Source organism: Rhipicephalus microplus, chromosome 3 (assembly GCF_043290135.1).
Source record: "Rhipicephalus microplus isolate Deutch F79 chromosome 3, USDA_Rmic, whole genome shotgun sequence".
In the NCBI taxonomy this organism is placed as follows: Eukaryota; Metazoa; Arthropoda; class Arachnida; order Ixodida; family Ixodidae; genus Rhipicephalus; species Rhipicephalus microplus.
Window position 1 is genome coordinate 15,485,691 of NC_134702.1, and position 25,377 is coordinate 15,511,067.

Consider the following 25,377-nt stretch of genomic DNA (forward strand, 5'->3'; position numbering starts at 1 on the left):
ACCGTGAGCCTCCATATTCTCCTGAACGTACGTCTGGTTCGCAGGTTTTGTATGTGCAGCGGTGCTTGACCACCCGCCAACTGAGAAGTTCGACCCAGTGCCCCATGCACCCGGCACTTCGAAACTAGACCAGTGCGCAGGGTTAGGGTCAGCCTTCGTAGGACATCGCGCGCCGGCGCACCTTGCGGCCAGGGGCGCATGCGCCCGCAGCGCCGCGCCGCGGTTCCCGGCGCACGAGCGCGCCGAGTCGGACGCGGCGCTCTCGAGCGGCGAAGCCACGCGAGGAGGCGGCGGCGGCGCGCAGAGCGTTGAGACGACGACGACGCGACCAGGCCGCCCAACGCGGGGCCGATGAGCGGCGGCGGCTCGAGCCCGGGGCCCTGCTCTGGAGCCGGGCCCCCCGCGCTGCTTCGACCCTCACCCGCGGAGGCGGCGGCGGCACCTGTTGTCGCCGCTGCCGGCTACCGCCGGCTGCTGTGCTGACGCCGCCGCGGCCGCCTGTTGCTTCTCGGCGGCGGCAGCTGGAAGAGGCCCGCAGGCCCACCACTCGCGGCGCACCACGACGCGGACCATGCGCCCCGGACGCCTGTCTGTGCCGCTGCAGCTAGGCTTCTGCGCCAACCTGCTGTGGATCGCCGTGCTGCTCACCGCGCCTCAGGGTGAGTCCCGGCTTTCCCGAGTCTTCGAAACTGTCGCACGACGACGTGGACCGGTCGCCAACTGCGAGCTGGCGCGAACCTACGAGTTGCGTACTAGACCTACATACGCGGACGCGTGTCCCTTGTTTCCTGCAGGTTACCTGTGTTGTCTATGAATAGACTGGGCCATTCCAGATGTGCACGCGCTTCCACCGCCGCTCATTCTTGCATTGTTCGCCGGCAAGATACCACTCAAATAAACGGACTGGCGTCATATCTTCTTCTTTCTCTATGCTGGCGTGCTTGAATACGCTTCATTCATGCGCTATGCTTACGCCGGGAAAAAAAATTGTCATGGCGATGCGCGCGCCCTCTAATCTTACCACTTCTGGCTGCGGGGTAGCGGGAGGCCACATACGAGAACCGCTGGCTGTGTGCATCTTCGCGATAGGGTCGGGTATGTCTCGCTGCTGACGAGGCCTTGAAACAGTACACGCTGATCATGAGCGCTGCATAGTTCTTTCCCGAAGAGCGAATACTAATGGACCTATAGTTGTAACGCGGGGTTACTACACTGCGCTAGTTCTCCTCTCTCGACGCACGATCTGCAGCAAGGGTCCTATTGCGAATAATCTGATCAGCGCATCCTATGTGGACCACGAATTTATGAGAAACCGACACACTTCTACATGTGTTAAGGGAAATCTTCAGCTCCTGGACGCGCACACCGTATTGCGCACCCTATATCGCTAACATTACTACGTTTTACTGCGTTACTACGTACTACTACTACTACTAGGGCTAATATTACCACGTTCCGTACGTTATGGTGCAACGCTATGACAATTGTAGTGGGCCTTCTTGCAGTAGATTCTCCACGAAATAGGTTAATGATTTCACCACCCGTAATCACATCGTTGTTTAGTGTTTAGACTTGTTATAAATGCTGCTTTTTGTCTTAGAAATAGACGAAATACGTTATTTTTTTGTCAACAGGTTGTTTTTTATCCCTGAGTACCGCTTTATTTTCGTTTCGTGGCCTCCACGGTCAGTCCCTATAGTGGGCGGACGGATTCAATCACGGAGGCCACGTTTACGACGAAGTCCAGGCACATTTGGCTGACCAAACTTCTCGCACAGCTTCCACAGCGTTGCACCTGGATGTGTAGAAAACGGAGAATAAGACCTCGCTCAGCGCAGCGTATTCGAGCTTGAATTCAAGCATCGCATTCTGTACGTAGCCGGCACACAAAGCTCGCATTTTTGTGAGCCGCGGAAAGGTGACGAAGCAGAGATAACAAAAGGAGTTTGGCGGTGGCGCGGATGCATATTGTGCAGCCGTAGCCGACGCGGCGCGCCTCTGGGACAGTGATGCATTAATCACCGGCGTCATTCTTCACACGCTCCTAAGGCCCGCTTTGCTTTTATCGCCAAGCGCCGACACTGGCCGCATGAGTGATGATGAAAAACCTTGCGGGCGAATACAAAAGAGTGCATCGCCTTTCTTTTTGATTGACTCGCGGGGTTAAGCGCTGTGAGGCGCACTAGTGGAAGGTGCCCAAAACATTTTTTCACTACATATTTGTATTGCTTACCTCGCGGAGGAGAGCCCGCCATTAATTAAAATGCGAACACCGCTACCGGAAATCAAGTCCTTGGTTTCGTATTCTTGTTCTGCGGAACCGCGAGAAAGGCGTCACGTCGGCGACGTGTCCAAAATACTTCGACTTAATTTATTTCCTGTCGAGAGAGGTGAAGCTGGGAGCATAAATTAACGTATTATCAGCAGCGAAACGCGTATTACGTGTAATTATATTGAATCAGAGGCTTGATCCGAACTAGTTGCCGCAGTGACACATTGAAACCTGCGACGACGAAGGACAAAGAGGCAACAAAGAGAGCAGTGTATTTTTTTTTTCAGTAAGTTTTCAATATACAATTATCGCACAAGCGCTGTGTGTGTGTGTGTGCTTTTCTTCGCCATCTTCATGCGCTTATCGGTTTCACTGCGTGATTGTGCATGCAGGTAAGTTGTGTAATCCCTCTGTAACCTGTTGAAAAGTTCTGAGTCTAGGTATATTTAACTCCTAAAAGCAACTCTCGCATTGCAAGAGAGAGATCGAAGCGCCTTCATAAAATATTGATATCTTTCTGGTGTCACTGCGTGTCGAACCCACGACTTCGTTACTAACAAAACACGATGAGTGAAACAAGCCGGTGAAGTGATCACCACCACCTCGAATAATAATAATAATAATAATAATAATAATAATAATAATAATAATAATAATAATAATAATAATAATAATAATAATAATAATAATAATAATAATAATGCATCATCAGGCTATGGCCATTATACCGACCTGTCAGCTGACGCAATCGTACCACCCGGTATTGCACAGCGCCTGCATTCAACTCGCTCGCTTTCGGCGGGCCTGCCGTTTTCGTCCGGGAGCGACATCTCATATGCCTAGTTTCGAGCCCCCTCGTGCTGTCATACTGCGCGTGCCTCCACGCATTCGGGCGCGACAATAGTGAATGGCTCGGCCATCGACAAAATGTGGCCGCCGGTTACCCCCTTTCTTTTCATAACAGACAATGAAACGGGAAGCACTTACACGTTGCGGCTGCTTATATGCTCGCTGCGTTCGCATATTTCACGTTTACGATATATTGAAAATGCTACAGTGGGCATGAAAAATGCTAAATGTTGAAAAAAAAAATAAAGTGTGCGCGTTATTGTTAACCGGTATGCTTTTGCTACAATATTCTGGTGTTTTCATTTTTTGACGGAGAATTCTTTGTGAAAACATCATTGTTGCAGTTTCAGTGCAGCATTCCGTAGATATTTCTCAAGAGACGTGATTGGCTTTGAAAACATTTCTGTGGACTTTGGATGTTTTGTGTGGACGTTTAAATTGCTTCAATATATACTGCTGCTTGTTTTGTTTTTTTCAACACTTGTGTTGCATGGACAGATCTTTGTTTTTAGCAACTCGGACCGAATGCGCGAGTGTTTTACTACGTGCCTTAGTACAGTTACGTCCTTCTTATCTACATTGCACGTCAACTATTGCGCAAGAAAAGAGGAACAACTGCCTTCACGCGTTGGCAGCAACCTGCCCATTCGTAAATTTAATTTTAAAAAATGCGCTAAACATGCTGGCTGGCGTTGCAGTGGGTGGACGTATTTTGTTGTCAAAGGCGGCCAAGTAAATACAACGCACCAAGACAAGAACTAACTGCAGCTCTGGATAGACTGGATGATCGGCCCTTGTCGGAACAAAGGATTCTGGGTCATTGGCCGAGCCCATCCTCAGCCCAGAAGGCTTTGAAAGCTTTGCTGCGCTTTTTGCGGACAACTGGCCTCAGAGACAGACTTTAATGCCTTATACTCTTTGATGTTGCCTATCCTCTGTCGCTATTTTCTTGCAATCTCTCTCTCTCTCTTTGCAACATTTCTTTTTGTCATCCTGCATTCTCCTCATCCCTTTCCCCAGCACAGGGTAGCCAGCCGGTCTAAGAACTGGCTAACGTCCCTGTCCTTCCGCTTAAACTTTCCTCCTCCTCCTCCTCCTCCTCCTCCTCCTCCTCCTCCTCCTACTTCTAGGCGATCGCTGTCTACTAATTTTTACGTCCTTTGGGGCTTATCTCATTTACATAAAAATGATTTATACATTGCCGATCGCTTAAAAAATCAGCTGGAGGTTTTTTTATGAACGTTGCCTGGCAATGTTACTTCAACCTTTTGCCAGGTGCCGAGAGCACAGCGTTAACCCTTCCCCTTCCCTGTTTTCGGGCCGGAAAAAGATAATAAAATTCCATTTTATTTGCCTAGTAGATTCTACGAGTTCTGAGTATAAAAAAAATTCAAAGGCGCTTTATTTGCAAGACACACAAAAAACTTTTTGTCTTTGTTTAATTTTTCAATTGTATACAGATGACGGTTTTAACTATATACTGTACCACGAAAAGAGCTCTAATATCTCCAGTCTTCGGTGCAGAAAATGTCTCCTCTAAGTTTCAAACATAAATCGCGGAGAGTTGAGGCTGTCAAAACAAATCTTGGACGCATCAGCGTGCCGCTACGTCGAGACGCGGTCGTCGTCAAAATCCGATGATTGAAAAAAAAAAACCGAAAAAAAACTATGATGCTATGTGTACTCGTTGCAGTACATATAGGGAGGCGAAATTCTTTATTTCACGAAACTTCGGCAAACGAGGGTTGTTTTTTTTTTCTGAACGCGGAGCTGTTCTGCAGGCAGTCTTGAATTGAGCTATAGTTGGTACTGGTTCATAACTGGGTATACTTTTCCGCGCCAATCGGACGAGGATGAAAAACACAAAGGAACAGGGCGGGTGCCAAGTTCCAACTAATTTCATTCCACAGAGGAAGGAAGATTTCATAGCGCAGTCAATGCGCATGCTCTCGTGCGCATTCATCACAGTTTTTTTTTAACAAACAAAGGAGCTCAAAGTGCTGCTGGGAAAACTTATCTATTTATCCTTATCTGATAATGCAGCTATGCCGACGCATGCGTAATGCACTTTGTCTCATGTAAGACGCCTCTGATTCCGGTGTCACACGATCACTTTTGATCGTAATCAAGCCTGATCCGGGTGGAATTTTCACGATCGTGATTGGCTACACATTACGCGATTTGTAGGAGGTATAGCCATTCACAGTAGAGAAATCTGATCCAGATGAAGCCTAATCCCGATCAGTAGTTCAACGTGGGACACAGGTGTTATACTTCCCTTTCTGTTCTTTCTTTCGCTGTGCCTATAATTGGGGTAGCCATAGAGTTTCTCAATATACACTAGAGGGAACTCTGACGCTAGTGTCTATGGGAGCTGCAACACACGGCGCTTCAGCGAGCATGGGAATGATGGGTAGTACACACATTTGTCTAATTTTCGTACTTCTGGCCTGCTTCTGGCTTCGTGTGTGTTCGTGTGGCTTGGAGCTGTTTTTTTTTACGAAAACATAAATTAGCAAATGTGCACCGTTCGCGCTTCACAACCTTATTTTTTTTAGGCCTACCGTTTTGAATAAAGTCACTAAGTTTAAATGTATTCGTTCTTTCTTTCAAAACAAAACCGAAACACAGCAATAAACGAAGCCACAAGTACGATTCGCCGCCCGCAAGTACGAAGACTAGGCAAATGTGTGTACTACCCATCATTCTCATGGTCGCTGAACGATCGCAGCGCCAGAGTGCCCTCTAGTTAATTTTGGGAAACTCTATGGAGGTAGCCACCCACACACCTCGCAACGAGTCGCCATCTGGTTGGCCAAAGAAAATTTTCTTTCTTTTTTTTTTACATCAAGGTGGTGTTGTCTGGCTCTATCCTATATACAGGTGCACGCATTCGCACCTATCACGAACAGAGGTGGGCGGCATTTCCTAATTTCGTTTGCACCAATCCAGTGTTTTCTGGACAGAAATGCATTATTTGAGCGAGTTTCCAAAAATATGTTTATAGCGCTATATGTAAGAACCACAGAGAACACGGCAAAATGAATCGGGCAGCGCTCGAGTTCGGTGCCCGCAGATGCTTTTTTAAGGGTGGAAAATAGACAAGTGACCCCCCCCCCCCCCCCTAGATTTCACTGCAAATTTTGGTATCACGCAGGAATTTTAAGGCGTCGTCTATGAATAACTTGTGGAAATATTCAAATCAACCAATTATTCAATCAATCAATCAATTATTCATTCATTCAATCAATCAATCAATCAATCGCATTTTTATTTTTACCACAATGACACGACATTGATTTTGTCCCCTAAAAACAAACCGAGATACAAAAGTGCACTGTTGCCTTAAGTGTCGCTGCCAAGTTGGACCCCTACTTCCTTCCATTTCTTCGGTTAGCGGACATATGCGCTGCACACTTGATTAAATGCGGAAGAACGCCGACGCCAACTCAGCGAGGAAGCCATCCATCCATCAATCTCTCAATTCCTTTGTCATGCAAGCCAATCACCACCATGTTTAAACAAATCAAGCAAGTTTTCTTTGCTAGTGTTTGAACCCATATTCCCACAATCCAAAATGCTGGTTTCTTAACCAGTATGCTTGCCCTGAGCAGGGGCGTAGGCAGAAACGTTTTCCGTGAGTCTGTCACTCCTAGCTTGTACGTGACCACCTACTTCCATGACTCACTCAGATGGACGGATGGACAGACAGACAGACAGACAGACAGACAGACAGACAGACAGACAGACGGACAAATGAACGGACGGACGGACGGACAAACAGACAGACAGACAGGCAGACAGACAGACAGACAGACATACGGACGGACGTACGGACGGATGAACGGATGATTTACGGTTTACCTATAAAACCCTCCGAAGCTCCGCCCCACTCCTCATCATTTACTCCGTGGATATGCTGTGATTTTTTTTCGGAGGGGTCACCTGTTTGATTTTAGGGTGGCGAAGGGGGCACCTTTTTGAAATGGATGTCTTTCGCTCAGTACGTCATGGTAAAGAGTCGGGGGGGGGGGGGCACGGGCCTGGTTTGCTACCCCTTTGTTACGCTATATACTGCCTGCGACTGCTTACAGCCGTGCTTGCCTGATGAGAGTATATAACTTTTTAGTTCTCAACTGTTGCACAGGAGTATACGAAGGCTAACGTCACAGCTTCGACAGGGCATTTTCGAGGGGTCACGCACATTAGCAGCCTACAGATGATTACAGAGAGCTTTAGAATAGCGGACCGCGAGCCCTTGTGGTGTGGTCGCTGCAGCCACTGCGCACGAGTCGTAACGCGAGTCGCCGTCCGCGTTCGCGGCCCGCACGCAGAAAATCCAAAATAGCGTGCGGCGATCGCGGCCCGCGAGGCCCGCAAAATCCTGCGAGTAGGTTCCGTGCATTTGGGTTTGCGTTCGTGGTGAAAGTCCCTAGACATTTCCTCAGGGGAAGCAAACGCTATTCTAAAACTCGTATCGCGCCCATCCAGGCTGCGGCGGCTGCATTTGCGATGGAGGCGGAAATGTTGTAGGCCCGTGTGCTCAGATTTGGGTGCACGTTAGAGAACCCCGGGTGGTCGTAATTTCCAGAGCCCTTCACTACGGCGCCTCTCATAATCATATGGTGGTTTTGGGACGTTAAACCACACATATCAATCAATCACTCATATGGCACCCGCTATGCCCGCAACGCCCGCAGCTCCAGCTAATGTTATTCTAAAACTTCTTTATGACAGCGTCCGGTGAGGCTTCTTCGACAAGGTGCATATCTGAACCCCGTGAATGCGTTGCATCCGTGGCGTTTAGCGAATGAAAAGGAGGACACTTTCTTTATGTTGGCGCTTCGTGCAATTTCAATGTAGTTGCGTAGAGCCCTTTTTAGGAGGAGATGTCAAGCCGACGTAGAAAACTACACGAACCACACACAAAAAAAATTGACGTCATTTACGCGTGAAACTTTTGCACATCAGACGTCCCACCACGTGAACTGCATTGCGAGTAGGCGGTCTGATGCGGTTAATCCATTACGAAGGGATCGGCAACATAATCACCAGCAATCAAGAAGAGCGCTTATTAGGAAGTTTTCTAATAGGGACCCCCCAAAAATAGCGTTGAGGACACTGCGCATGCGCAAAATCCAAACAACATTTCGGGTTTTGCGTTGGGGACGCTATTTCTCAAATTTAGTGGAATATCCAAAAGCTGTGCCAAAAGCTTTGCGTTGGACAAACGTGATGACATACATGGGCAAGAATTGGGTGAGTATCTAAAGCACCGCAGAACCCATTCGAAAACTCTTCGCTCCTGCTTGACGCAAGGCGTGCATACGCAATGGGCTTTGGGGGCCCATTCCGAAAACTTCCTAATGTCTTACCTACACGCAGTGAGTACACAGGCGGAGCGCAAAGTGAAGCTCTCGCGTTTCACCCTTAATGGCGAAGCTTAAGTTTCCTCCGATTTGGTTCAGCCCACTCGTCTGACGCCACGCTTTTTTTTTTTCGCCTATGGTACATAAAAAAAACATATTTCACGGGGTTCATGTTTCTTCCCTTTTGGCGCTCATAATGAAGGCAGAAAGTTATTTTATATCACTGTAGTGGCGCGGTTGTGAAAAGGAAAAAAAATTAAAGAAAAAATAAAAAAATGTAAGAACTTAAAAAAATTATAAACTATCGCTTGTTTGAGCTCGTTAGTGACACATATTCAGGAGGATTTCCAGCTAACCACGCTGATGAGCACACAAAATAAAAGACGACACGCCGTCCGGTTAGTCGTTCTTTTTGTCTCCTCGTGGCCAAAAACTCCCGACTATGAAAATAAGTATAAATGAAAAATAAAACTGGGTCTACACGAAGCATCCACTGCAATTGACAAGTTAAAGTGCCGGGGCGGCCTCCCAAGACATCCTATATAATTCATAATTTCTTGAAGACACTTGCAAACAGTGCGGCACAGGAAAATGTACGCACATTCGTTAAATGCGCTAAGTGGCTTAACATGTAAAATAAGTATATAAAGAAATAAATGTCCAAGTATGTGTGCGGTTCATCTTCACCTGTCCCTAATCATCGTCATCATCATGACAGACAGACAGACGGACGGACGGACGGACAGACAGACAGACAGACAGACAGACAGACAGACAGACAGACAGACAGACAGACAGACAGACAGACAGACAGACAGACAGACAGACAGACAGACAGATAGATAGATAGATAGATAGATAGATAGATAGATAGATAGATAGATAGATAGATAGATAGATAGATAGATAGATAGATAGATAGATAGATAGATAGATAGATAGATAGACAGACGGACGGATGGATGGATAGATAGATAGACGGATGGATGGATAGATGGATAGATGGATAGATAGATAGATAGATAGATAGATAGATAAATAGATAGATAGATAGATAGATAGATAAATAGATAGATAGATAGATAGATAGATAGATAGATAGATAGATAGATAGATAGATAGATAGATAGATAGATAGATAGATAGATAGAAGTCCTACCAAACAAAGCAAACGTTTTATACGGCCACACTGACTCGGCCTTACCCGCTTTGTCACGGTAGCAAAATGAGGAGTGGACCATGAGATTGAATTGTTTTTCGGCGTCACGAAGACGCAAGGATTGAGGTGCAAAAGCGTGCTTCTTGTCTACGCCATTCTCTTGTCAAAAGGATGGCGCCAGGAACATCTGTTGCTCCGAAATCGCTGTCGCTCGTGTTAAAGAACATCGGCGTTTCTCTCGAACATCGTTTTGACGTTGTTTTGTCAAGTCTTTGGGACCTGTCACTCTTTTTTTTTTGTTTCCGTATTACTTCTCTGTCAGCGCTTTAAACTTGCCCCTTCCTCTTGAATAGTAATATCGGCAAGCGTAGATAATGGTTATGACGATATCCTCTTTCTGATGGCCCTAACACTCAAAGGGGCATGAGCTAAGGCCAAGACGGCAGAATGTTGAAAATAGATCGAGAAATTTAAATAAAACTAGAAATTTAGATTAAAAGCGCGTCTTACTAGGGCATTTCTTCTTATTAATATACGACGGTGGCTCATACCAAGAATAGGGGATTGCCAAGTAGTGAGTGGTGGACATGCTTTAAACTAAATAGAGATATTTTCATTTATTCTATGGAGTTTAGAGAGGTAATAAAAATAATAATAATAATAATAATAATAATAATAATAATAATAATAATAATAATAATAATAATAATAATAATAATAATAATAATAATAATAATAATAATAATAATAATAATAATAATAATAATCAAGAGGAAAGTAATTATTCGAGGAGTATTAGGGGGAGAGAAACAGATAGAAAAAGTGGGTGTGGAAGATGGTGGCAGTGCACTCGCACAGTCAGACTGACCATAGTCACAATATTGCCACCAGCCTACAACCGGTGGTGCAAGCAGTATCACAAGACGATGAATAAAGAGTAGCCGCAATATCGTCATTAGTTCATAACTACCGGTGCAAGCAATAGCAAAGTTTTACGAATAGATAATAAACGATAAAAAGCAGTTGAAATAAATAAAGAAAAGGACTGAATATGAACCTAAACAGTATAACTTGAAAGAGCGTGGTCTTAGACTTGTTGGTATTTCATTTTAACCACACAGCGCACAAGAGAGAGAGACAGAAAGGCCTGCCTCTGCGTCGTATACTGCTGTGTCGCCTTCCTTCTGTACACGCTACAATAGACATAATCGTTCACGGGGCTCTAAGCCGTTGTTTCCACATGACAACAGATATAGGAAGTACGGTGTACCCCACCTGAAGTATATTGGACCATTCTTTCTCGATCTGTGAGCCTACGTCAGTATGTTGTCACTGCTATGGCGGATAAGTGGTGTCGCGCGAGAGACAGTCGTTCTCGATCTGTCATCATACGACCTGCGCATAAGAGGACACCACCTGCCACCCGGCTTGTACTCGGGGAAAACTCGATGTGACGCATGGAGGCACTTTACTTGACGGGTGTGATTGGCGGGCATTCCTCACTGTGCAGATCCCAGCAGTGTCTCTATGTTTGACTTATGGCCACATCACCACCCTCACATATAGCAGCGCACTTCTTTGAGAGAGCGTTCGCTCATTCCTTACTCAATGAGCACGTTTAAGCAAACCTTTTATGGTGTGTTCAGAAAAAAAAATTGCCCGAATCTACATGGTACACTGTAAATGTCGTCGAAGGACGATAGTCTTGCGTCTGGAGAAAGTGAACAAAACGTTTATTTGATGTTCTGCGCAAGAAAATCGGTGAATGGCATTCTGCAGGCGCTGCGTTAGAGTGCCTCGAGCGTGTGGCGGAGGCGAACTAGCGCATCTAGGCACGTTAGACACAAGTGCCATCTGGCAGTTATCTTCAAAAACGAAGGCATGCAGCCCGCGGAGAAAGATGCGCGCCAGTCTCGGAGGTGATAAGGTGTAGAACGCAAAGCGACGGGCAGGTGCCACCACCGTGACGTCGTATAGTAAAGCGTTGGAAACAACTTTTTGAGTATCGCGTTGCACTGTCAGCGCAGCGTGATTAAACGCTACATTCCTTAGCGTTACTTGTGTGTGCCACTTCTAGTATGAAGGCAGACATAGAAAACATCGAAGCGTTGTTGTGGTGCCTCAAATATGCGCAATAATTGCTTTTCAATTCACAATCGCACAACTATGAACGCTAAACCTTGAGCAATATTTAATATTGGTGGGCGCTGCAGATGGGGTTGGCCGTTTGGTGCCGTTTGAGGTATCGTTAGGGCGGACAAACAGACAAATGTAGACAGACAGACAGACGACAGACAGACAGACAGACAGACAGACAGACAGACAGACAGACAGACAGACAGACAGACAAAAATTTTTCCGTCGAAGGTTCCCAAGAAAGACTATCGTCTTTAAAAGAATAACTGGTTAGCGACTTAGAGAGCTCGGTACTCCTCTACTATGGGAGAGCTGAAAGCCGTCCCCTGGGCTTCACACTTGATGACGCTGCATTGCCTCGCGTTTGTTTGGAAGAAGTGGTTAACGATCCCTATTTTTTTGTAATTTCTCTTTCTCTCTCTTTGCAACATTTTTTTATCATGTTTTATTCCTCTCACCCCTTTTCCCAGCACAGGGCAGCCAGACGGTCTAAGAATTGGCTAACCTCCATATCATTCCGCTTAAGTTTCCTCCTCCTGGTTAACGATTTACAGTACTTTGTACTGTACTATGGGAGAGCTGAAAGCCGTCCCACGTTTGGGGGGGGGGGGGGTAAAAAAGTGGGTAACGATTTAGAGTGCCAGGCACTCTACTATGGGAGAGCTTAAAGCCGTCCCCCGTTTATAAAAACCACTGAATTAGTGGGTAGCGACGTCGTACGCCAAATATGCGGTGCCGGCGAGCGTACAGAAGTGTAACCCTCATAGGTGTGCTGGTTGCGTGTGAATTTTCATGCGCGCTGTTTGCCAACAAGAGATATTTTTTGATAGTGTGCTTGTCAAGGATCAGCAACTCTTGATACGGAAATTTCATCTTTTATGCAAGTTTTTATAATTTCACGCTTCCAAGTTTCAGTTGCCTTTATATTGAGGCATGAACGTCATTCTTGCCTGTAACGGGAGAAGCGTCGCGCTGCTAATCAAGTGGGGGGAGATTCGATTGCCGGCATGAAAGATAAAAGCAGTTTGGAGGGAGCATCGCCCAATGCGAAATAAATAAATAAATAAATAAATAAATAAATAAATAAATAAATAAATTTCGTCACGCATGCATATACCCAGCTTCGCTTGCCCATTTTATATAGCACAAGTGCTCCCGAGAGAGAAATTAAAATGAGGGAAAGGCAGGGAGGTTAACCAAAAAATGGAGCATCCGGTTTGCTACCCTGCACTAGGGGAAGGGGGAATGGGGCAGAAAGACGGGAAAGAAAGCGAAGAGGGAAATAGACGCGCGCAAAAAAAGGGGGGGGGAGCTGGGGTGCTATAGTCTATACAATAGGCCACTGCCACACAAAAAGTTCAGTAAGGCCTTCACTGATTTTCTGTGCGCACACAAATCATGTCGCCTTTCAAGAACTGATTGTTCAGACAAAGGTCTGTCGTCAAGACGAGCTAATGCAGCAGCTAGTTGCCGTCTTTACATGCTGTAACGAGGGCAGTGACAGAGAACGTGCTCTATAGTTTCATCGCTGCTGCAATGACCGCAAGCAGCACCATCTTCCATGCCAATTCAGAAGGCGAAAGCTTTGGTGAAGGCGACACCAAGCCATAGTCGGCAAAGCACCGTTGTCTCGAGTCGAGAGAGTCCAGATGGAGGCCGGAGTCGACGAGACGTGTCGACTCCCGAATTTCTCTCTTTACTTAGGGTCCTCATGAAATAAAAGTGATCAGAATCCCAATGAATAGAAGGTTTTGTTTCCATTTTTTTGTGATTGGTTGGTCACATGATGCAAACTTTTTGTTTTCAAAAGCTTTAGTGTAAAAGGCACGTGTTTTGTGAACACGGGCACGAGCCCCGCATCCCCAAAACTAGCGTACCTTACATACGTTTACCTGCAGTACGTTGCTTATATATCTAAGCAAATCGATCTTGCAGTATGTCGTTTATGTTATGTTCCCCCTTGCTTCCCTCGTAATGCCAACTATGTAAGCACTCACACACACGCGCGCAAAAAATGACGGGACCACAAATAACAGCGAAAATGCCATTCAAGGCGATTATGTACAGCTTTAGTATGGCCTCGCTTGCGTATGAAGAGCTGTAAGACTCAACATGTACCGTATCCTGAACATATAATTCCGCTCGGGGTTCGGAAAGCCTTGAAAACATTCCGATAATATCAATCTTACGTTGTGCTGACCTGCAAGCGAGGAAAAGCTTCCACGTTATTGTACAGTAAAATGACAAATAATGAATAATTTGGACGAGTATATGAACTGCGAGCGGTGACGAAAGTCGTGGCGTACTTCTTGAGGAATCCCACGTTCAATGCAGGAGGCCCAAGATACAAAGGCGATCTCTCTGACGGTTCCACTTCAGGCGGTGTTCTTTTGATGCAGACCGCTTGTAATTTCCCCGATACACATTGGCAGTGATTCCAATCTACGAGAAAGATTCATCACGCAGCCCGATTTCAGCACTTTTTCTGTAGCCACAGTCAAAGGCTCAGTAATGGTGTCAAAGGCTCCGTGTTCTGTCTGATTTTGCTGGTGAATAGGATCACGCATACGGATATTCTCGGGGCGAAGAACACCCTACTTCGTAACTTACTGTATAGAACCAAGAAGTACGGGTTCAAAGATAAACGCGGATTGTGTCGTTATGTAGGCTCGTCGCTGTTCAGGACGAGTCGGAGCTTATACACACAAGCGGCGCTCTCAAAGATGGCCATCAAACTTTCAATCAGAGTGTCCGAGTGGTCAGAGTGATTGCCTCGCACGGTGTCGTGGGCTGTGCTATTGAGAACTAAACTTATTGGGAACGGAAAATGGGAGACTTGCTTGCTTGCTTGTTCCTCTAAAGTTAAGCTCAAGAGAAGTTCTCACATTCACGATCTACATTACTTCGACCAAGGTGCTGCCCTCTACTGTCTTGTGTAGTGCCGGTATAGGAGTCAATCTTCAAAACGATACAAACGAAGCCTGCGGTCTACGAAGAGAACAAATTATTCTGCTTAAGAGGACGGCGGAATTGGAAGGACCGTGCAGAAAAATAGTAGAAGTAGTGGAAGTAAATAGGGTATGCTTAATCCCTTCTTTTCTCTCAATTTATTCTCTCTATTTCTAATCCCCAGAAGGAAGCTTGATGAGAAAAATAAGAGATAAAAAAAGGAATCCAGGCAAAAGAATTGGGGAGAGGATCACTACGAAAGCGGATCGAACCTGAAAAACCAATTATTGAATCCTCTCGAGCTTTTGTCAACCGGGGCGCACCGGAATCCGCGAGCAGCGACCGCGAGACACGGCTCAGAAATGATCTTGCCACCGCTAGAGGGGGTGGCCTTCACGGAAACAAAGCAAAAAGAAGGGCGCTGAAACAACAACAACAACAACAAGAACAAAAAAAAAAACCAACAAAGACATTTTATAATCCCGAGTCACGAAAACGGTAGTATGCCGGCAATCAGCGACCCCGAGGCACGAGAGGTTGACTTAATAAGAAAAGGAAGAAAAAAGTAAAGAAAGAAGAAAAAAGAAAGGAAGAGAGAAAGAAAGAAAAAGAAGTAGAAAAAAATAAAAAGAAATTAGGAAAGCCTATCCAGCCGAAACTTAGGTATCACTTAAGAAATAATGAAAGGAAAAACGAAAAGGTGTAAGAGTGGCGTATACGTAGTGGAGTATTTGGTCCTTCCATACACTCCATCTTGGCTGCTTTCTATCAAGGCGCTTTGCTCTTTTCAGTCGTAAAGCTCGGTCGCTTAGAAGCTGAGGAAAAAAAGGACTCTCTTTTTTCCTTGTTCGACGCCAACGATAGTTCGTTTTCCTTCGTGTTCGAAGCGACAGCCTGTCACGCAGCAACGCTTTGTGGAGGTCGCGGCGTCGGGTAACAGAATCAATGTTGCACCTCGGTGCAAGCAATAAGATGCTGCCCCCGTTTACCATCGGCTGCGCTGCGAGATCGGCTTGTTGTTGGCAAACGAAGGACGGCTACAGACGGCTTGAACATTTTTTATATTATTTTACATCACTCTTCCTTTTGTTCGTTTCCGTTATTTAGAAACAAAGTATGAACGCCGCCTGTTGTGACATTATTGTTTGGTTCTATGAGACATGCGCAAACGAAAACGCGCTGTTTGGGTAACCGACTAATTCATATAAGGCGATAGATTACAAGTTTATGCGCACTCCTCGAGCTGGATTGCGGGAAGAGTCGTGGACGACACCTGCACAGAAAGTTGAGTTTCATGATTGGTCAACTAAATGCGGTTAACACGCATTCAGCGTGTTAGTTTTGTTCTTCCATGCCTGAACTGTTCGTTGATTTAACAAGAGAGGTTATGCTAGAAGCCAGTAACGTTGCCAGAAGCTTTTTTTTTTTTTTGGTGGGGGCGACATGTTCAACTATTCTTTATGCATGTTCGTGGATATGCGTTTGTATGGGCATACATACTATATACGCATGCAAACTTGAAAATTTTCTGAGGAGGATTGGATCTTTGGCTACGGCCCTGCTAGAGCTCAACGCAGTTCGGTTTAGGGGCATGTTAGCGCGATTGCATTGAAGAGCTCATTTCACAGAAATGTCATCTTCGTCGTCGTCGGTTGTTAGCGAAAAATAATGTTGTGCGCGACCATAACATCAAGATGCAAATGAAATAGATCATAAAAATATTTGGTTTGAGGGAGAATCGAACACGGGCCACCTACGTGGCAAGCCGGTGTTCTACAGTAGAGCCCCGATATTGCTTGAGTCTGGTAAAAAAAAAACACACAACAAAAAAGTGTCAAGCAGTGGAAAGTCAAATTTAAAAGTGAATTTAAAGGTGAAGAATATTTATTCATATTTAAAAGTGAACGTGCATATTTAATCATCAGCCGCAAAAAGCATTAACAAAAGGAGCAACCTCTTGAGTTCACGTGTTGCTCGTTGGCTGATTCGCAGAGAGCATAATTATGGTGTAGGGGACAGTTAACAACTGAACTGGGACTGGGACAGTTTGAAACGGCCAGTGTTACGCGCACAGTCACTCGTTTTCTAGCGGCGCGATTGAGGCATGCACCGAGAACCGAAGCTAGGCTAGCAATGGAGATGGCGACGGGCACGGGTCCAGACTACGCTATCGCGTTCTGCTCTTGAAGGCGAACCTCATGCGTCCTTCAAGCTATGAATGAGCTATGTTGATCCGATGAATACACAAGGGATGCCGAAAGCCCACGTACTGTTGGTTCTACCAGACACCAAAGTTAAAAGATTAGAGGCTCCTCCGATATTTAGATGCGGAGAAATTCGCCCTTGCGGGTATGTCACGCTTCAATTTTCAGCATTCACATTACGCATGCGCGACTTTCCTCCTTTTCTCTCTCTAAAAACTGTGTTACTCTCTCCACTACTCCTCTACAACCTCTTGCGATCGCTCCCCCGTTGCGCATGCGCGTCTCCTTCCGTCTCCTGCCCTTCCTCTCCCTCCCTCCCTCGCCCTCCCTGCTCTATGCTCTCACTGTCCTCTTCTTTAGGCATTCCTCCCCTCGGCGTCTGGTGGTGGTGGTGATGAAAAACTTTATTAGTTCGAAGGCCAAAAAGTAAAATATATTTTAAAAACTAAAAAAAAGCTGCGTTTTGGGCGACCTTCAGGCTGCCGGCTGTGGCGTCCAGGCAGTGCCTAGCCGCGACGTCCTCCGCCCAAGTCGCCAGCTGAAGTTGAAGGTCCGCCCTGGGGCTGGAAAGCCTCCTTATGCTGCGGACTTTTGAGGTGCCAAGAGGCAGGGGGCAAGTGTGCCAGACAGGAGTGAAATATGTGCTCACAGTTGGTCATGGAGCTGCCACATAAGCGGCAGGCCGGCGAGTACGTTCCGGGGTGGAAGAGGGCCAGACGTGCAGGAGTAAGGAAGGCGCGGGCCTGAAGTTGGCGCCACAGGTGTTGTTGGTGCTGGGAAAGGGATTGGTGTGGTGGGAGGGAAGGTGAGGCGGGAGAGGTGGTATTGCAATGTGATGTCGTGGTACGTGAGAAGTGCGTCGCGCGTACCCATTCCCGGCGGTGCCGGGCTTGCTCGGTTGGTCGAATTTCGAGTGATAGAATTGGCCGCCTCGTGGCCAGGATGATCCACGTGAGCGGGTACCCAGATGATGTCGTGTTGAGCTGCTCTGCGACTAAATTGGGGCTTTTGCGTCGGCGTCTCGCAAAGCCGACGCAGTCGACGTTTACTAGCGAGCTCCTGCACAGAAAAAAAAAAGAAAAAGAAAGCGGCATATCCACGGAGTGAATGATGGAGAGTGATGCGAAGCATCCGTCCGTCCATTCGTTCTTGCTTGTCCGTCCATGCGTACGTCTGTGTGACCGTCCGTGTGCCCATCCGCCCGTCCGTGCGTGCATCTGTTTGTGCGTCCGCACGTCCATCTGTGCGTCCGTCCCTGCGTCCGTCCATGCGTCCATCCGACCGTGCAGCCATCCGCGCGTCCGTCCATGCATCTGTCTGTGTGTCCGTTCGTCCATCTGTTGAACACTCCAAGTACCACCATCTCGCATCTTTTCATCATATATTCTCCATATAGAAGCACCGCCATCCAGCGGACATTTCAAGGACTAAAAGGGAGGTGGCACATGCACACTTTCTTACGGCTTGCGCTTCGGGTCTACTTCCCACCTTTGACCACCTCGAGTTCATGGTATATACTAGTTCACTGTATTCATGGCACTGCGACCTAACGCTCGCTAAACCTTTCTAAAACCAAGGAGGTTACGTCTAGCGAGTATAACCTAGTAACCCTTTCTTGTCAGATAGTGCTCAATGTACATGCCAATGGCTGCTAATGGGGAATGAGAGACAGGAAAATTCGGCTTTTAATGAACGCGCACGCTGCGAATTTTTTATTGTTCAACAAAGCACAGGAGAAATCTCCCACCGGCACCACCTTGCAGGTCAAAGCGTAAGACTGGTTACACACTACGACTACGACTACTACGAGGGACAAATGGGTGCCACTTTAAGGAGCTTCGGAAAGAAGACGAAGAAGTGTGTTTTGAATAGAAGCTACTTCTGCTAACTCCGGCGTATTTCAGTTGTAATTTAAGTCTGTTGATCAGTTTTCGCTGCTCCCTTGGAGGGGATGGATGTAGACCATCCAGGGCGCCTGCCGGCACCAGCGGCGTCAGCGGCGGCCGCCTCCAGGAAGCGGATGGGACAAGCGAGTGACAGCGACAGTGAAGATACTCATGCTTACTATCTCAGCAGTGAGGACTTTTCAGATGACGGTTTCCAACCTGTGCTGAGCCGCAAAGCGAAGAGGAGAAACATGAGGACATCCTCATCCTCAACTATTCAAACTGTAAGTGAAGCGCCAAAATCGAACACTTATACCATCCTGTTTCTGCCTGCACTTCCTACCGTCAGCATGAAACGCCTTAACAGACAGTCTGTGTCGAGGTCTCTGGAAACGCTCGTGCCTAATGAGATCACGGACATAAGAGTGAACGCCAGAAAGAATATACTGGCTGTGGACGTTTTGCACGCAAGTGCGTTGGGCGTTCGGCGCAGTGTAACTGACTTGGACGGCAACCAGGTGCGCTCTCATGTTTCCTTGGGATGTGATGTAGTAACCGGCGTGATCTACGACATTGATGTGACTATTTCCAATAATGACTTACAATTTCTTGTCAAGTCAACAACTAATACTCCCATTGTTGATGTCACCCGGCTAGGCAAGTCTCGCTGCGTGAAGATTGCGTTTAGGAGCACATCACTCCCCTCTCATGTGAAGGTGGGGTACTTCAGACATGCTGTGCGGCCTTTCATTCCAAAGCCTCTCCAGTGCCATAAATGCACGAAACTTGGACATGTGAGCAGCGTCTGCGAGAATTCGGTGGTATGCCACCGCTGCGCCGAGCACCATGAAGCGGATAAGTGCGTCGCAACTGTCAAGAAATGCTCTAATTGCAATGGATCCCATGAAGCCACATCGAAGGACTGCCCGCGGATTCAGAAAGAAATTGCCATCTTGAAGGAGATGGTGCGCGATCACTCATCTCATCGAGAAGCCGCAGCTAAAGTCAGAAGGCGTCGTTCACGTCGACGTCGGTCTTCGAGGACGCCCGCTACCTCCTCGACACGTTTGCCAGCGTCATCAGTACCACCTACTTTACCTCCCAGACCACATGCCGTGGGAAAGGCTGTAAAGGAAAAAGCCAGTGAGCATACCCTAACTGCGACAGAGTGGCCTGCACTTTGGTCCGCAGTATGTGATAAATAAATAAATAAATAAATAAAGGGAAGCAGCATCAAGCGAACCGAAGGAGTTTCATGACGGCCAGTCCGCGATCCCGGTTCGAGATCTTTCCAACCAAGACAGGCAAGTGACGGCAATCGTGCAATCATTAATTGCCACGATTCGCACGCTACTGAGCAGCATACAATCTCCGTCTGCTAAGAGTGCACTGCAAATACTGGATGCACTGAATCCAGTTCTTGCTAACTTCGTATAAGCACAATGGCTCAACAAAATTTCATCTTCTGCACTGAAGTTAAAAGTGCGTCGATTTTTCAATGGAATGCCAGAGGCATGAAGTCCCGTATCTCGGACTTTCGCCAATTTGTTCGGGCCAATCAATTCCCTATAGTTGTCATTAGTGAACCAAACGTATCAACGCCTTATAGATTGTCCGGTTATGAAGCTTTTTGTTCAGCCGCTTGCGAAGAACGAAGCAAAGTAATTGTTTACATTCGCACAGACTTGACTTATCTTTCGCACCCAATAAGTTCAAATGACGACAATCAGTACGTGTGTCTTCGTGTAAAGAAGAATGCAGTTTCGTTCACGCTTATTGGTGGATATATATCTCCGTCATCGCGATTTGACTGCGACAGATTAAAAGACATCCTGATGGGGACCGATGGCCCTTGGATCATCACTGGTGACTTCAACGCCCATCACATGCTTTGGGGGAGCACTAGGATGAATGCCAAGGGCCGGAACATTGTAACATTCGCTTCCGATTATGACCTTTCCATCATGAACGATGGTACCCCCACATATCTGCGGGGTCTCACGTATGGCAGTTGCCTTGACCTGACATTGGTGTCACGATGCTTCTCTCACAAAGTTAAGTGGTTTTGCGATATTGAGACTCATGGGAGTGATCACATACCCACCTACGTGACGATCGATGGTATCATAAAAAATTTCTCTTCCGGTGTTGCAATTGGCACTGACTGGTCGATGTTTACATCGCGTGTTGAGAACGCTTGCCAAGAAGGCCTCGCCTGCAGCCTGGAAAATACCATAGCGGAAGCTATGCAAGCGTCCAAATGTAAATTACCATTTTCGTCTAAAATAACACAGTTTGGCATCGAACTGGAAAAATTACGAGCTATACGAAGGCGTGCTGAACGACGATACAGACGCACAAGATCAATTTACGATCTGAGGGAAGCAAGGCGGCTCCAGAAAAAGATTCAACGACGCATTTACAAGCTGGAGAGCGAACGCTGGAAAGCATTCTGCGAATCTCTAGACCCTCATAAGCCGCTGTCTTATATCTGGAGAACAGTTCGTGGTCTTCGCTCCTCTCCGCAACAACGGCACCCTTTTAAAGTTTTGGCACTCCATCATGGAAAAACAGAACTCGAGGTGGCTGAAGAATTTTGCACGAGAGTTGCCGGGAATATTATGAACGAGAGCATCGACGCCGTGATCGTTCCTGAGACGCGATTACCAGAAATGGACATTCCATTCACCATGGAAGACCTGGAAGGTGCGTTAGTCGCTTCTAAGCGCATGTCATCGCCAGGTCCGGATGGTAATACTTATAGTGCGTTGGGACACCTTGGACAAAAAGCCAGAAAAGAACTTTTAACATGCTTCAACAACTCCTGGCTCAGCGGCAGTGTTCCCCGAGAATGGAAAATAAGTCGATTAATACCACTTTTGAAATCGGGAAAATCACCGTTGGACTTGACAGCGTATCGCCCTATTGCCCTCGCAAGCTGCCTCGGAAAAGTGATGGAAAGAATGGTTCTATTTCGTCTCGAGTGGTACTTGGAACGATACACCAAATACCCTTCTTGAATGGCAGGCTTTCGTCGGGACCGCTCCTCCATTGACTGTGTCCTTGACTTATCGACATTTGTTCAACAAGAAAAAAGTCGCAAGCGCATATCAGTGGCACTCTTTCTTGACGTGAAGAGTGCATATGATAATGTAGCTCACGATGCCATCCTCACTTCTCTCGCAGCAATGGGCAATGGTGGACGAGTGTTTCAATGGATAAAAGATTATATAACTGGCAGGGGTTTCTTTGTACAAACATATGAGGGTACAACTGCTCAACATTACACCTACTGTGGAGTACCTCAGGGAGGTGTTTTAAGCCCCACGTTGTTCAATGTTGCCCTCATTGGTCTGGTGAAGGTTCTGCCAAAGCCGGTGTGCCTATCGATATACGCCGATGATATTTGCCTCTGGAGTGCTGCAGTTACTCGCCCTCAGGTGCGTGCACGAATACAGCGGGCAGCAACCCTCACAACAGCATACCTTCAGAAACAGTTATATCAACTGTGAAGTGCGCGTTGATGGCGTTTACACGCAAACCAATGACGCCATACCCTGTTTACATCAATGGGCAGAGTGTCAAATATGCACGGACGCATCGTTTCCTGGGCATAATAATCGACAGAAGTCTTTCGTTGAGCCCGCATTGTGCGTACTTGAAGAAGAGACTGCTATCTATTGTGCATATAATGAAATTCTTGTGCGGGAAAGCATGGGGAACTTCTGTGGCCTCCATGCTACAGCTGTACAGGGCCCTATTTCTGGGTCTATTGCGCTACAGCTTGCCGGTACTGACTAACACTTGCAAATCGAATACTCATTCATTGGAGAGTTTGCAGGGTCAGGCACTGCGTATCTGCCTAGGACTGCCCCGATGCGCTTCTACTTATGCCACAATCATGCTTGCCAAAGACCATCCGGTCAGGACATATAGAGTTGTGGATTGCCTCAGAGCGCACATTCGACATGCTAGCCGTGTCCCCGACCACCACTTGGCCCTTCTACCTTCCGGAAAACCACGTGCTACGTTTTCAGACGTCATAGCCAAGCACCTAAACAGCATTCCATCAGGGTATACGCCAGCTGCGAGAATGGCATGTCCTTTGTGGTGCCTCGACCAGCCGCAAGTACGTCTAGAAATTCCGGGAATCAAAAAGAAAAGCAATCACTCCAGACTAGCATTGAAGCAAGCAACACTGCTATTATTACATGAGTTGTACTTAGACCGAACGCAGATATACACTGATGGGTCCGTCTCGTCCAGCAGCTCATCAGGTGCCGCTGTAATTCCGGCTGCAGCAATGACAATCAAGTTTAAGTTGTCGCATATGACTACATCTACGGCATCAGAGCTTGCTGCTATAAGGGCTGCTTTACAATATCTCGTTCAAGAACGTCCAGGAAAATGGGTCATATTCTGCGATTCGAAGGCAGCGCTTCAGAGTTTGCAGTCTGCCATGCGTAGGAGGAGTCATGACCAATTGGTACAAGAAATAAGACATTGCCATCATGAAGCTCTAGCACGAGGGCATGATATTATATATCAATGGCTGCCTGGACATATCGGTATTACCGGAAATCAATTAGCCGATGATGCTGCCCGCTCAGCCCATGAAGAAACCCGTGTAGTCCCGATTCCTCTATCAAGGAATGATGCAGCAAGACAACTTTACCTGCTGGCTCGAGATCTCACACGCACGTTCTGGTCGTCTACCAGCTTCCAAAGGTGTCAATTTTATGAACTGGATCCTTCGGTCAAGCTAAAGCTGCCATCACAACTTTGCTCCGATGCGACACTGTTATGCCGCCTTTGGTTGGGTGTTGCATTTACAAAGGTGTACTCCTTTCGCATTGGTATGGCAGACACTCCTACATGCGACTACTGCGGAGCTGAAGAGACCATCGAACACGTCCTGTGCAGCTGCGCTTGCTACGACACACAGCGATGCCAGCTCCGGATGGTTTTGAATCAACTTGACCCCGGACCATTTTGTGTGCAGAAGATACTAGGACCTTGGGCATCTGCCTCAGTTGCGCAGAAAGCAACTAAAGCACTGCTACTTTACCTAAAGTCAACAAACCTGAGTGACCGCCTATAGACTGTGTGTGCTCCCCGAGTATGCTCGTGATTGTGTGTACCTTCTCATCTTTCTGCAACCTCTTTTCTCCCCTTTCTCCCTTCCCCAGTGCAGGGTAGCAAACCGGATGTGCGTCTGGTTAATCTCCCTGCCTTTCCTTGCATCTTTATCTCTCTCTCTCTCTTAAGGAGCTTCGCCCATAAAACACACACACACACACACACACACACACACACACACACACACACACACACACACACACACACACACACACACACACACACACACACACCCACACCCACACCCACACCCACACCCACACCCACACCCACACACACACACACACACACACACACACACACACACACACACACACACACACACACACACACACACACACACACACACACACACACACACACACACACACACACACACACACACACACACACACACACACACACACACACACACACACACACACACACACACACACACACACACACACACACACACACACACAATGTCGTGCTGCACAACCGTTAACTCTCCACTTCGTATATATCATCGTCATAAGCTAGACTACGTCCACTGCAGGACAAAGGCCTCCCGCGTGTTCCGCCAGTCAACTCAGCCCAGCGTTTGCTGCTCCCATTTTATACCCGGAAACGTCCTAATGTCATCTGCCCACCTAACTTTCTGTCTGCCCCTAACCTGCTTGCGCCCCACCGTAGTGGTCTAGTGGCTAAGGTACTTGGCTGCTGACCCGCAGGTCACGGGATCGAATCCCGGCTTCAGCGGCTGCATTTTCGGTGGAGGCGGAAATGCTGTAGGCCCGTGTGCTCAGATTTGGGTGTACCTTAAAGAACCCAACTTTGTCGAAATTTTCGGTGCGCTCCACTACGCCATCTCTCATAATCATGTGGGGGCTTTGGGACGTTAAATCACACATATCAATCATTCATCAATCAATAACCCACTCTCTTCTCTAGGAGTCCAGTCAGCTAACCTCAATGACCAGCGGTTATCTTGCCTACGCGCGACATGCTCTGCCCCTGTTCATTTCTTTTTGATTATAACTATGATATCCTTAACCCCGGTTTGTTCCCTGATTCACTATGCTCTCTTTTTGTCTCTTAAGGTTGCACTTATCATTTTCCTTTCCATTGCCGGCTGCGTCGTCCTCAATTTAAGCTGAACCCTCTTTGTAAACTCCAGGTTTCCGCTCCGTATATATAGGCACTAGATATTGACCTCTAAGGTGGTGGGAGATTTCTCCTGTGTGTTGTTCAACAATAAATATTCACAGCGTTCGTGTTAACTAAAAAAAAATTACCCCATCTTTCAGAAGGGGACCATAAAATGATGTGGAACATCGCGGGGGTTTCCAACACAACGTTCACGCGATGCGTGGTAACAAACCAAGTTAACAACTTAATAACACGCAAGGTTCACCGCCAAGGTAACACCGCC

At 47.0% G+C, this 25,377-nt stretch overlaps 1 protein-coding gene across 2 annotated transcripts in view; it reads left to right on the forward strand.

The window, feature by feature from the left end:
- The first annotated feature begins 291 nt into the window (after window positions 1-291).
- LOC119181506 (nicotinic acetylcholine receptor alpha6) overlaps window positions 292-25,377 on the forward strand; it is a 342,354-nt gene continuing 317,268 nt past the window's right edge. Inside the window, exon 1 of one of the 2 annotated variants that reach the window (XM_075888955.1) lies at window positions 292-659. In XM_075888955.1, the coding sequence (XP_075745070.1) occupies window positions 572-659 (88 nt within the window). In that variant the 5' untranslated portion in view covers window positions 292-571. The remainder of the gene's footprint in view (window positions 660-25,377) is intronic. The other variant, XM_037432764.2, reaches the window with a different exon arrangement.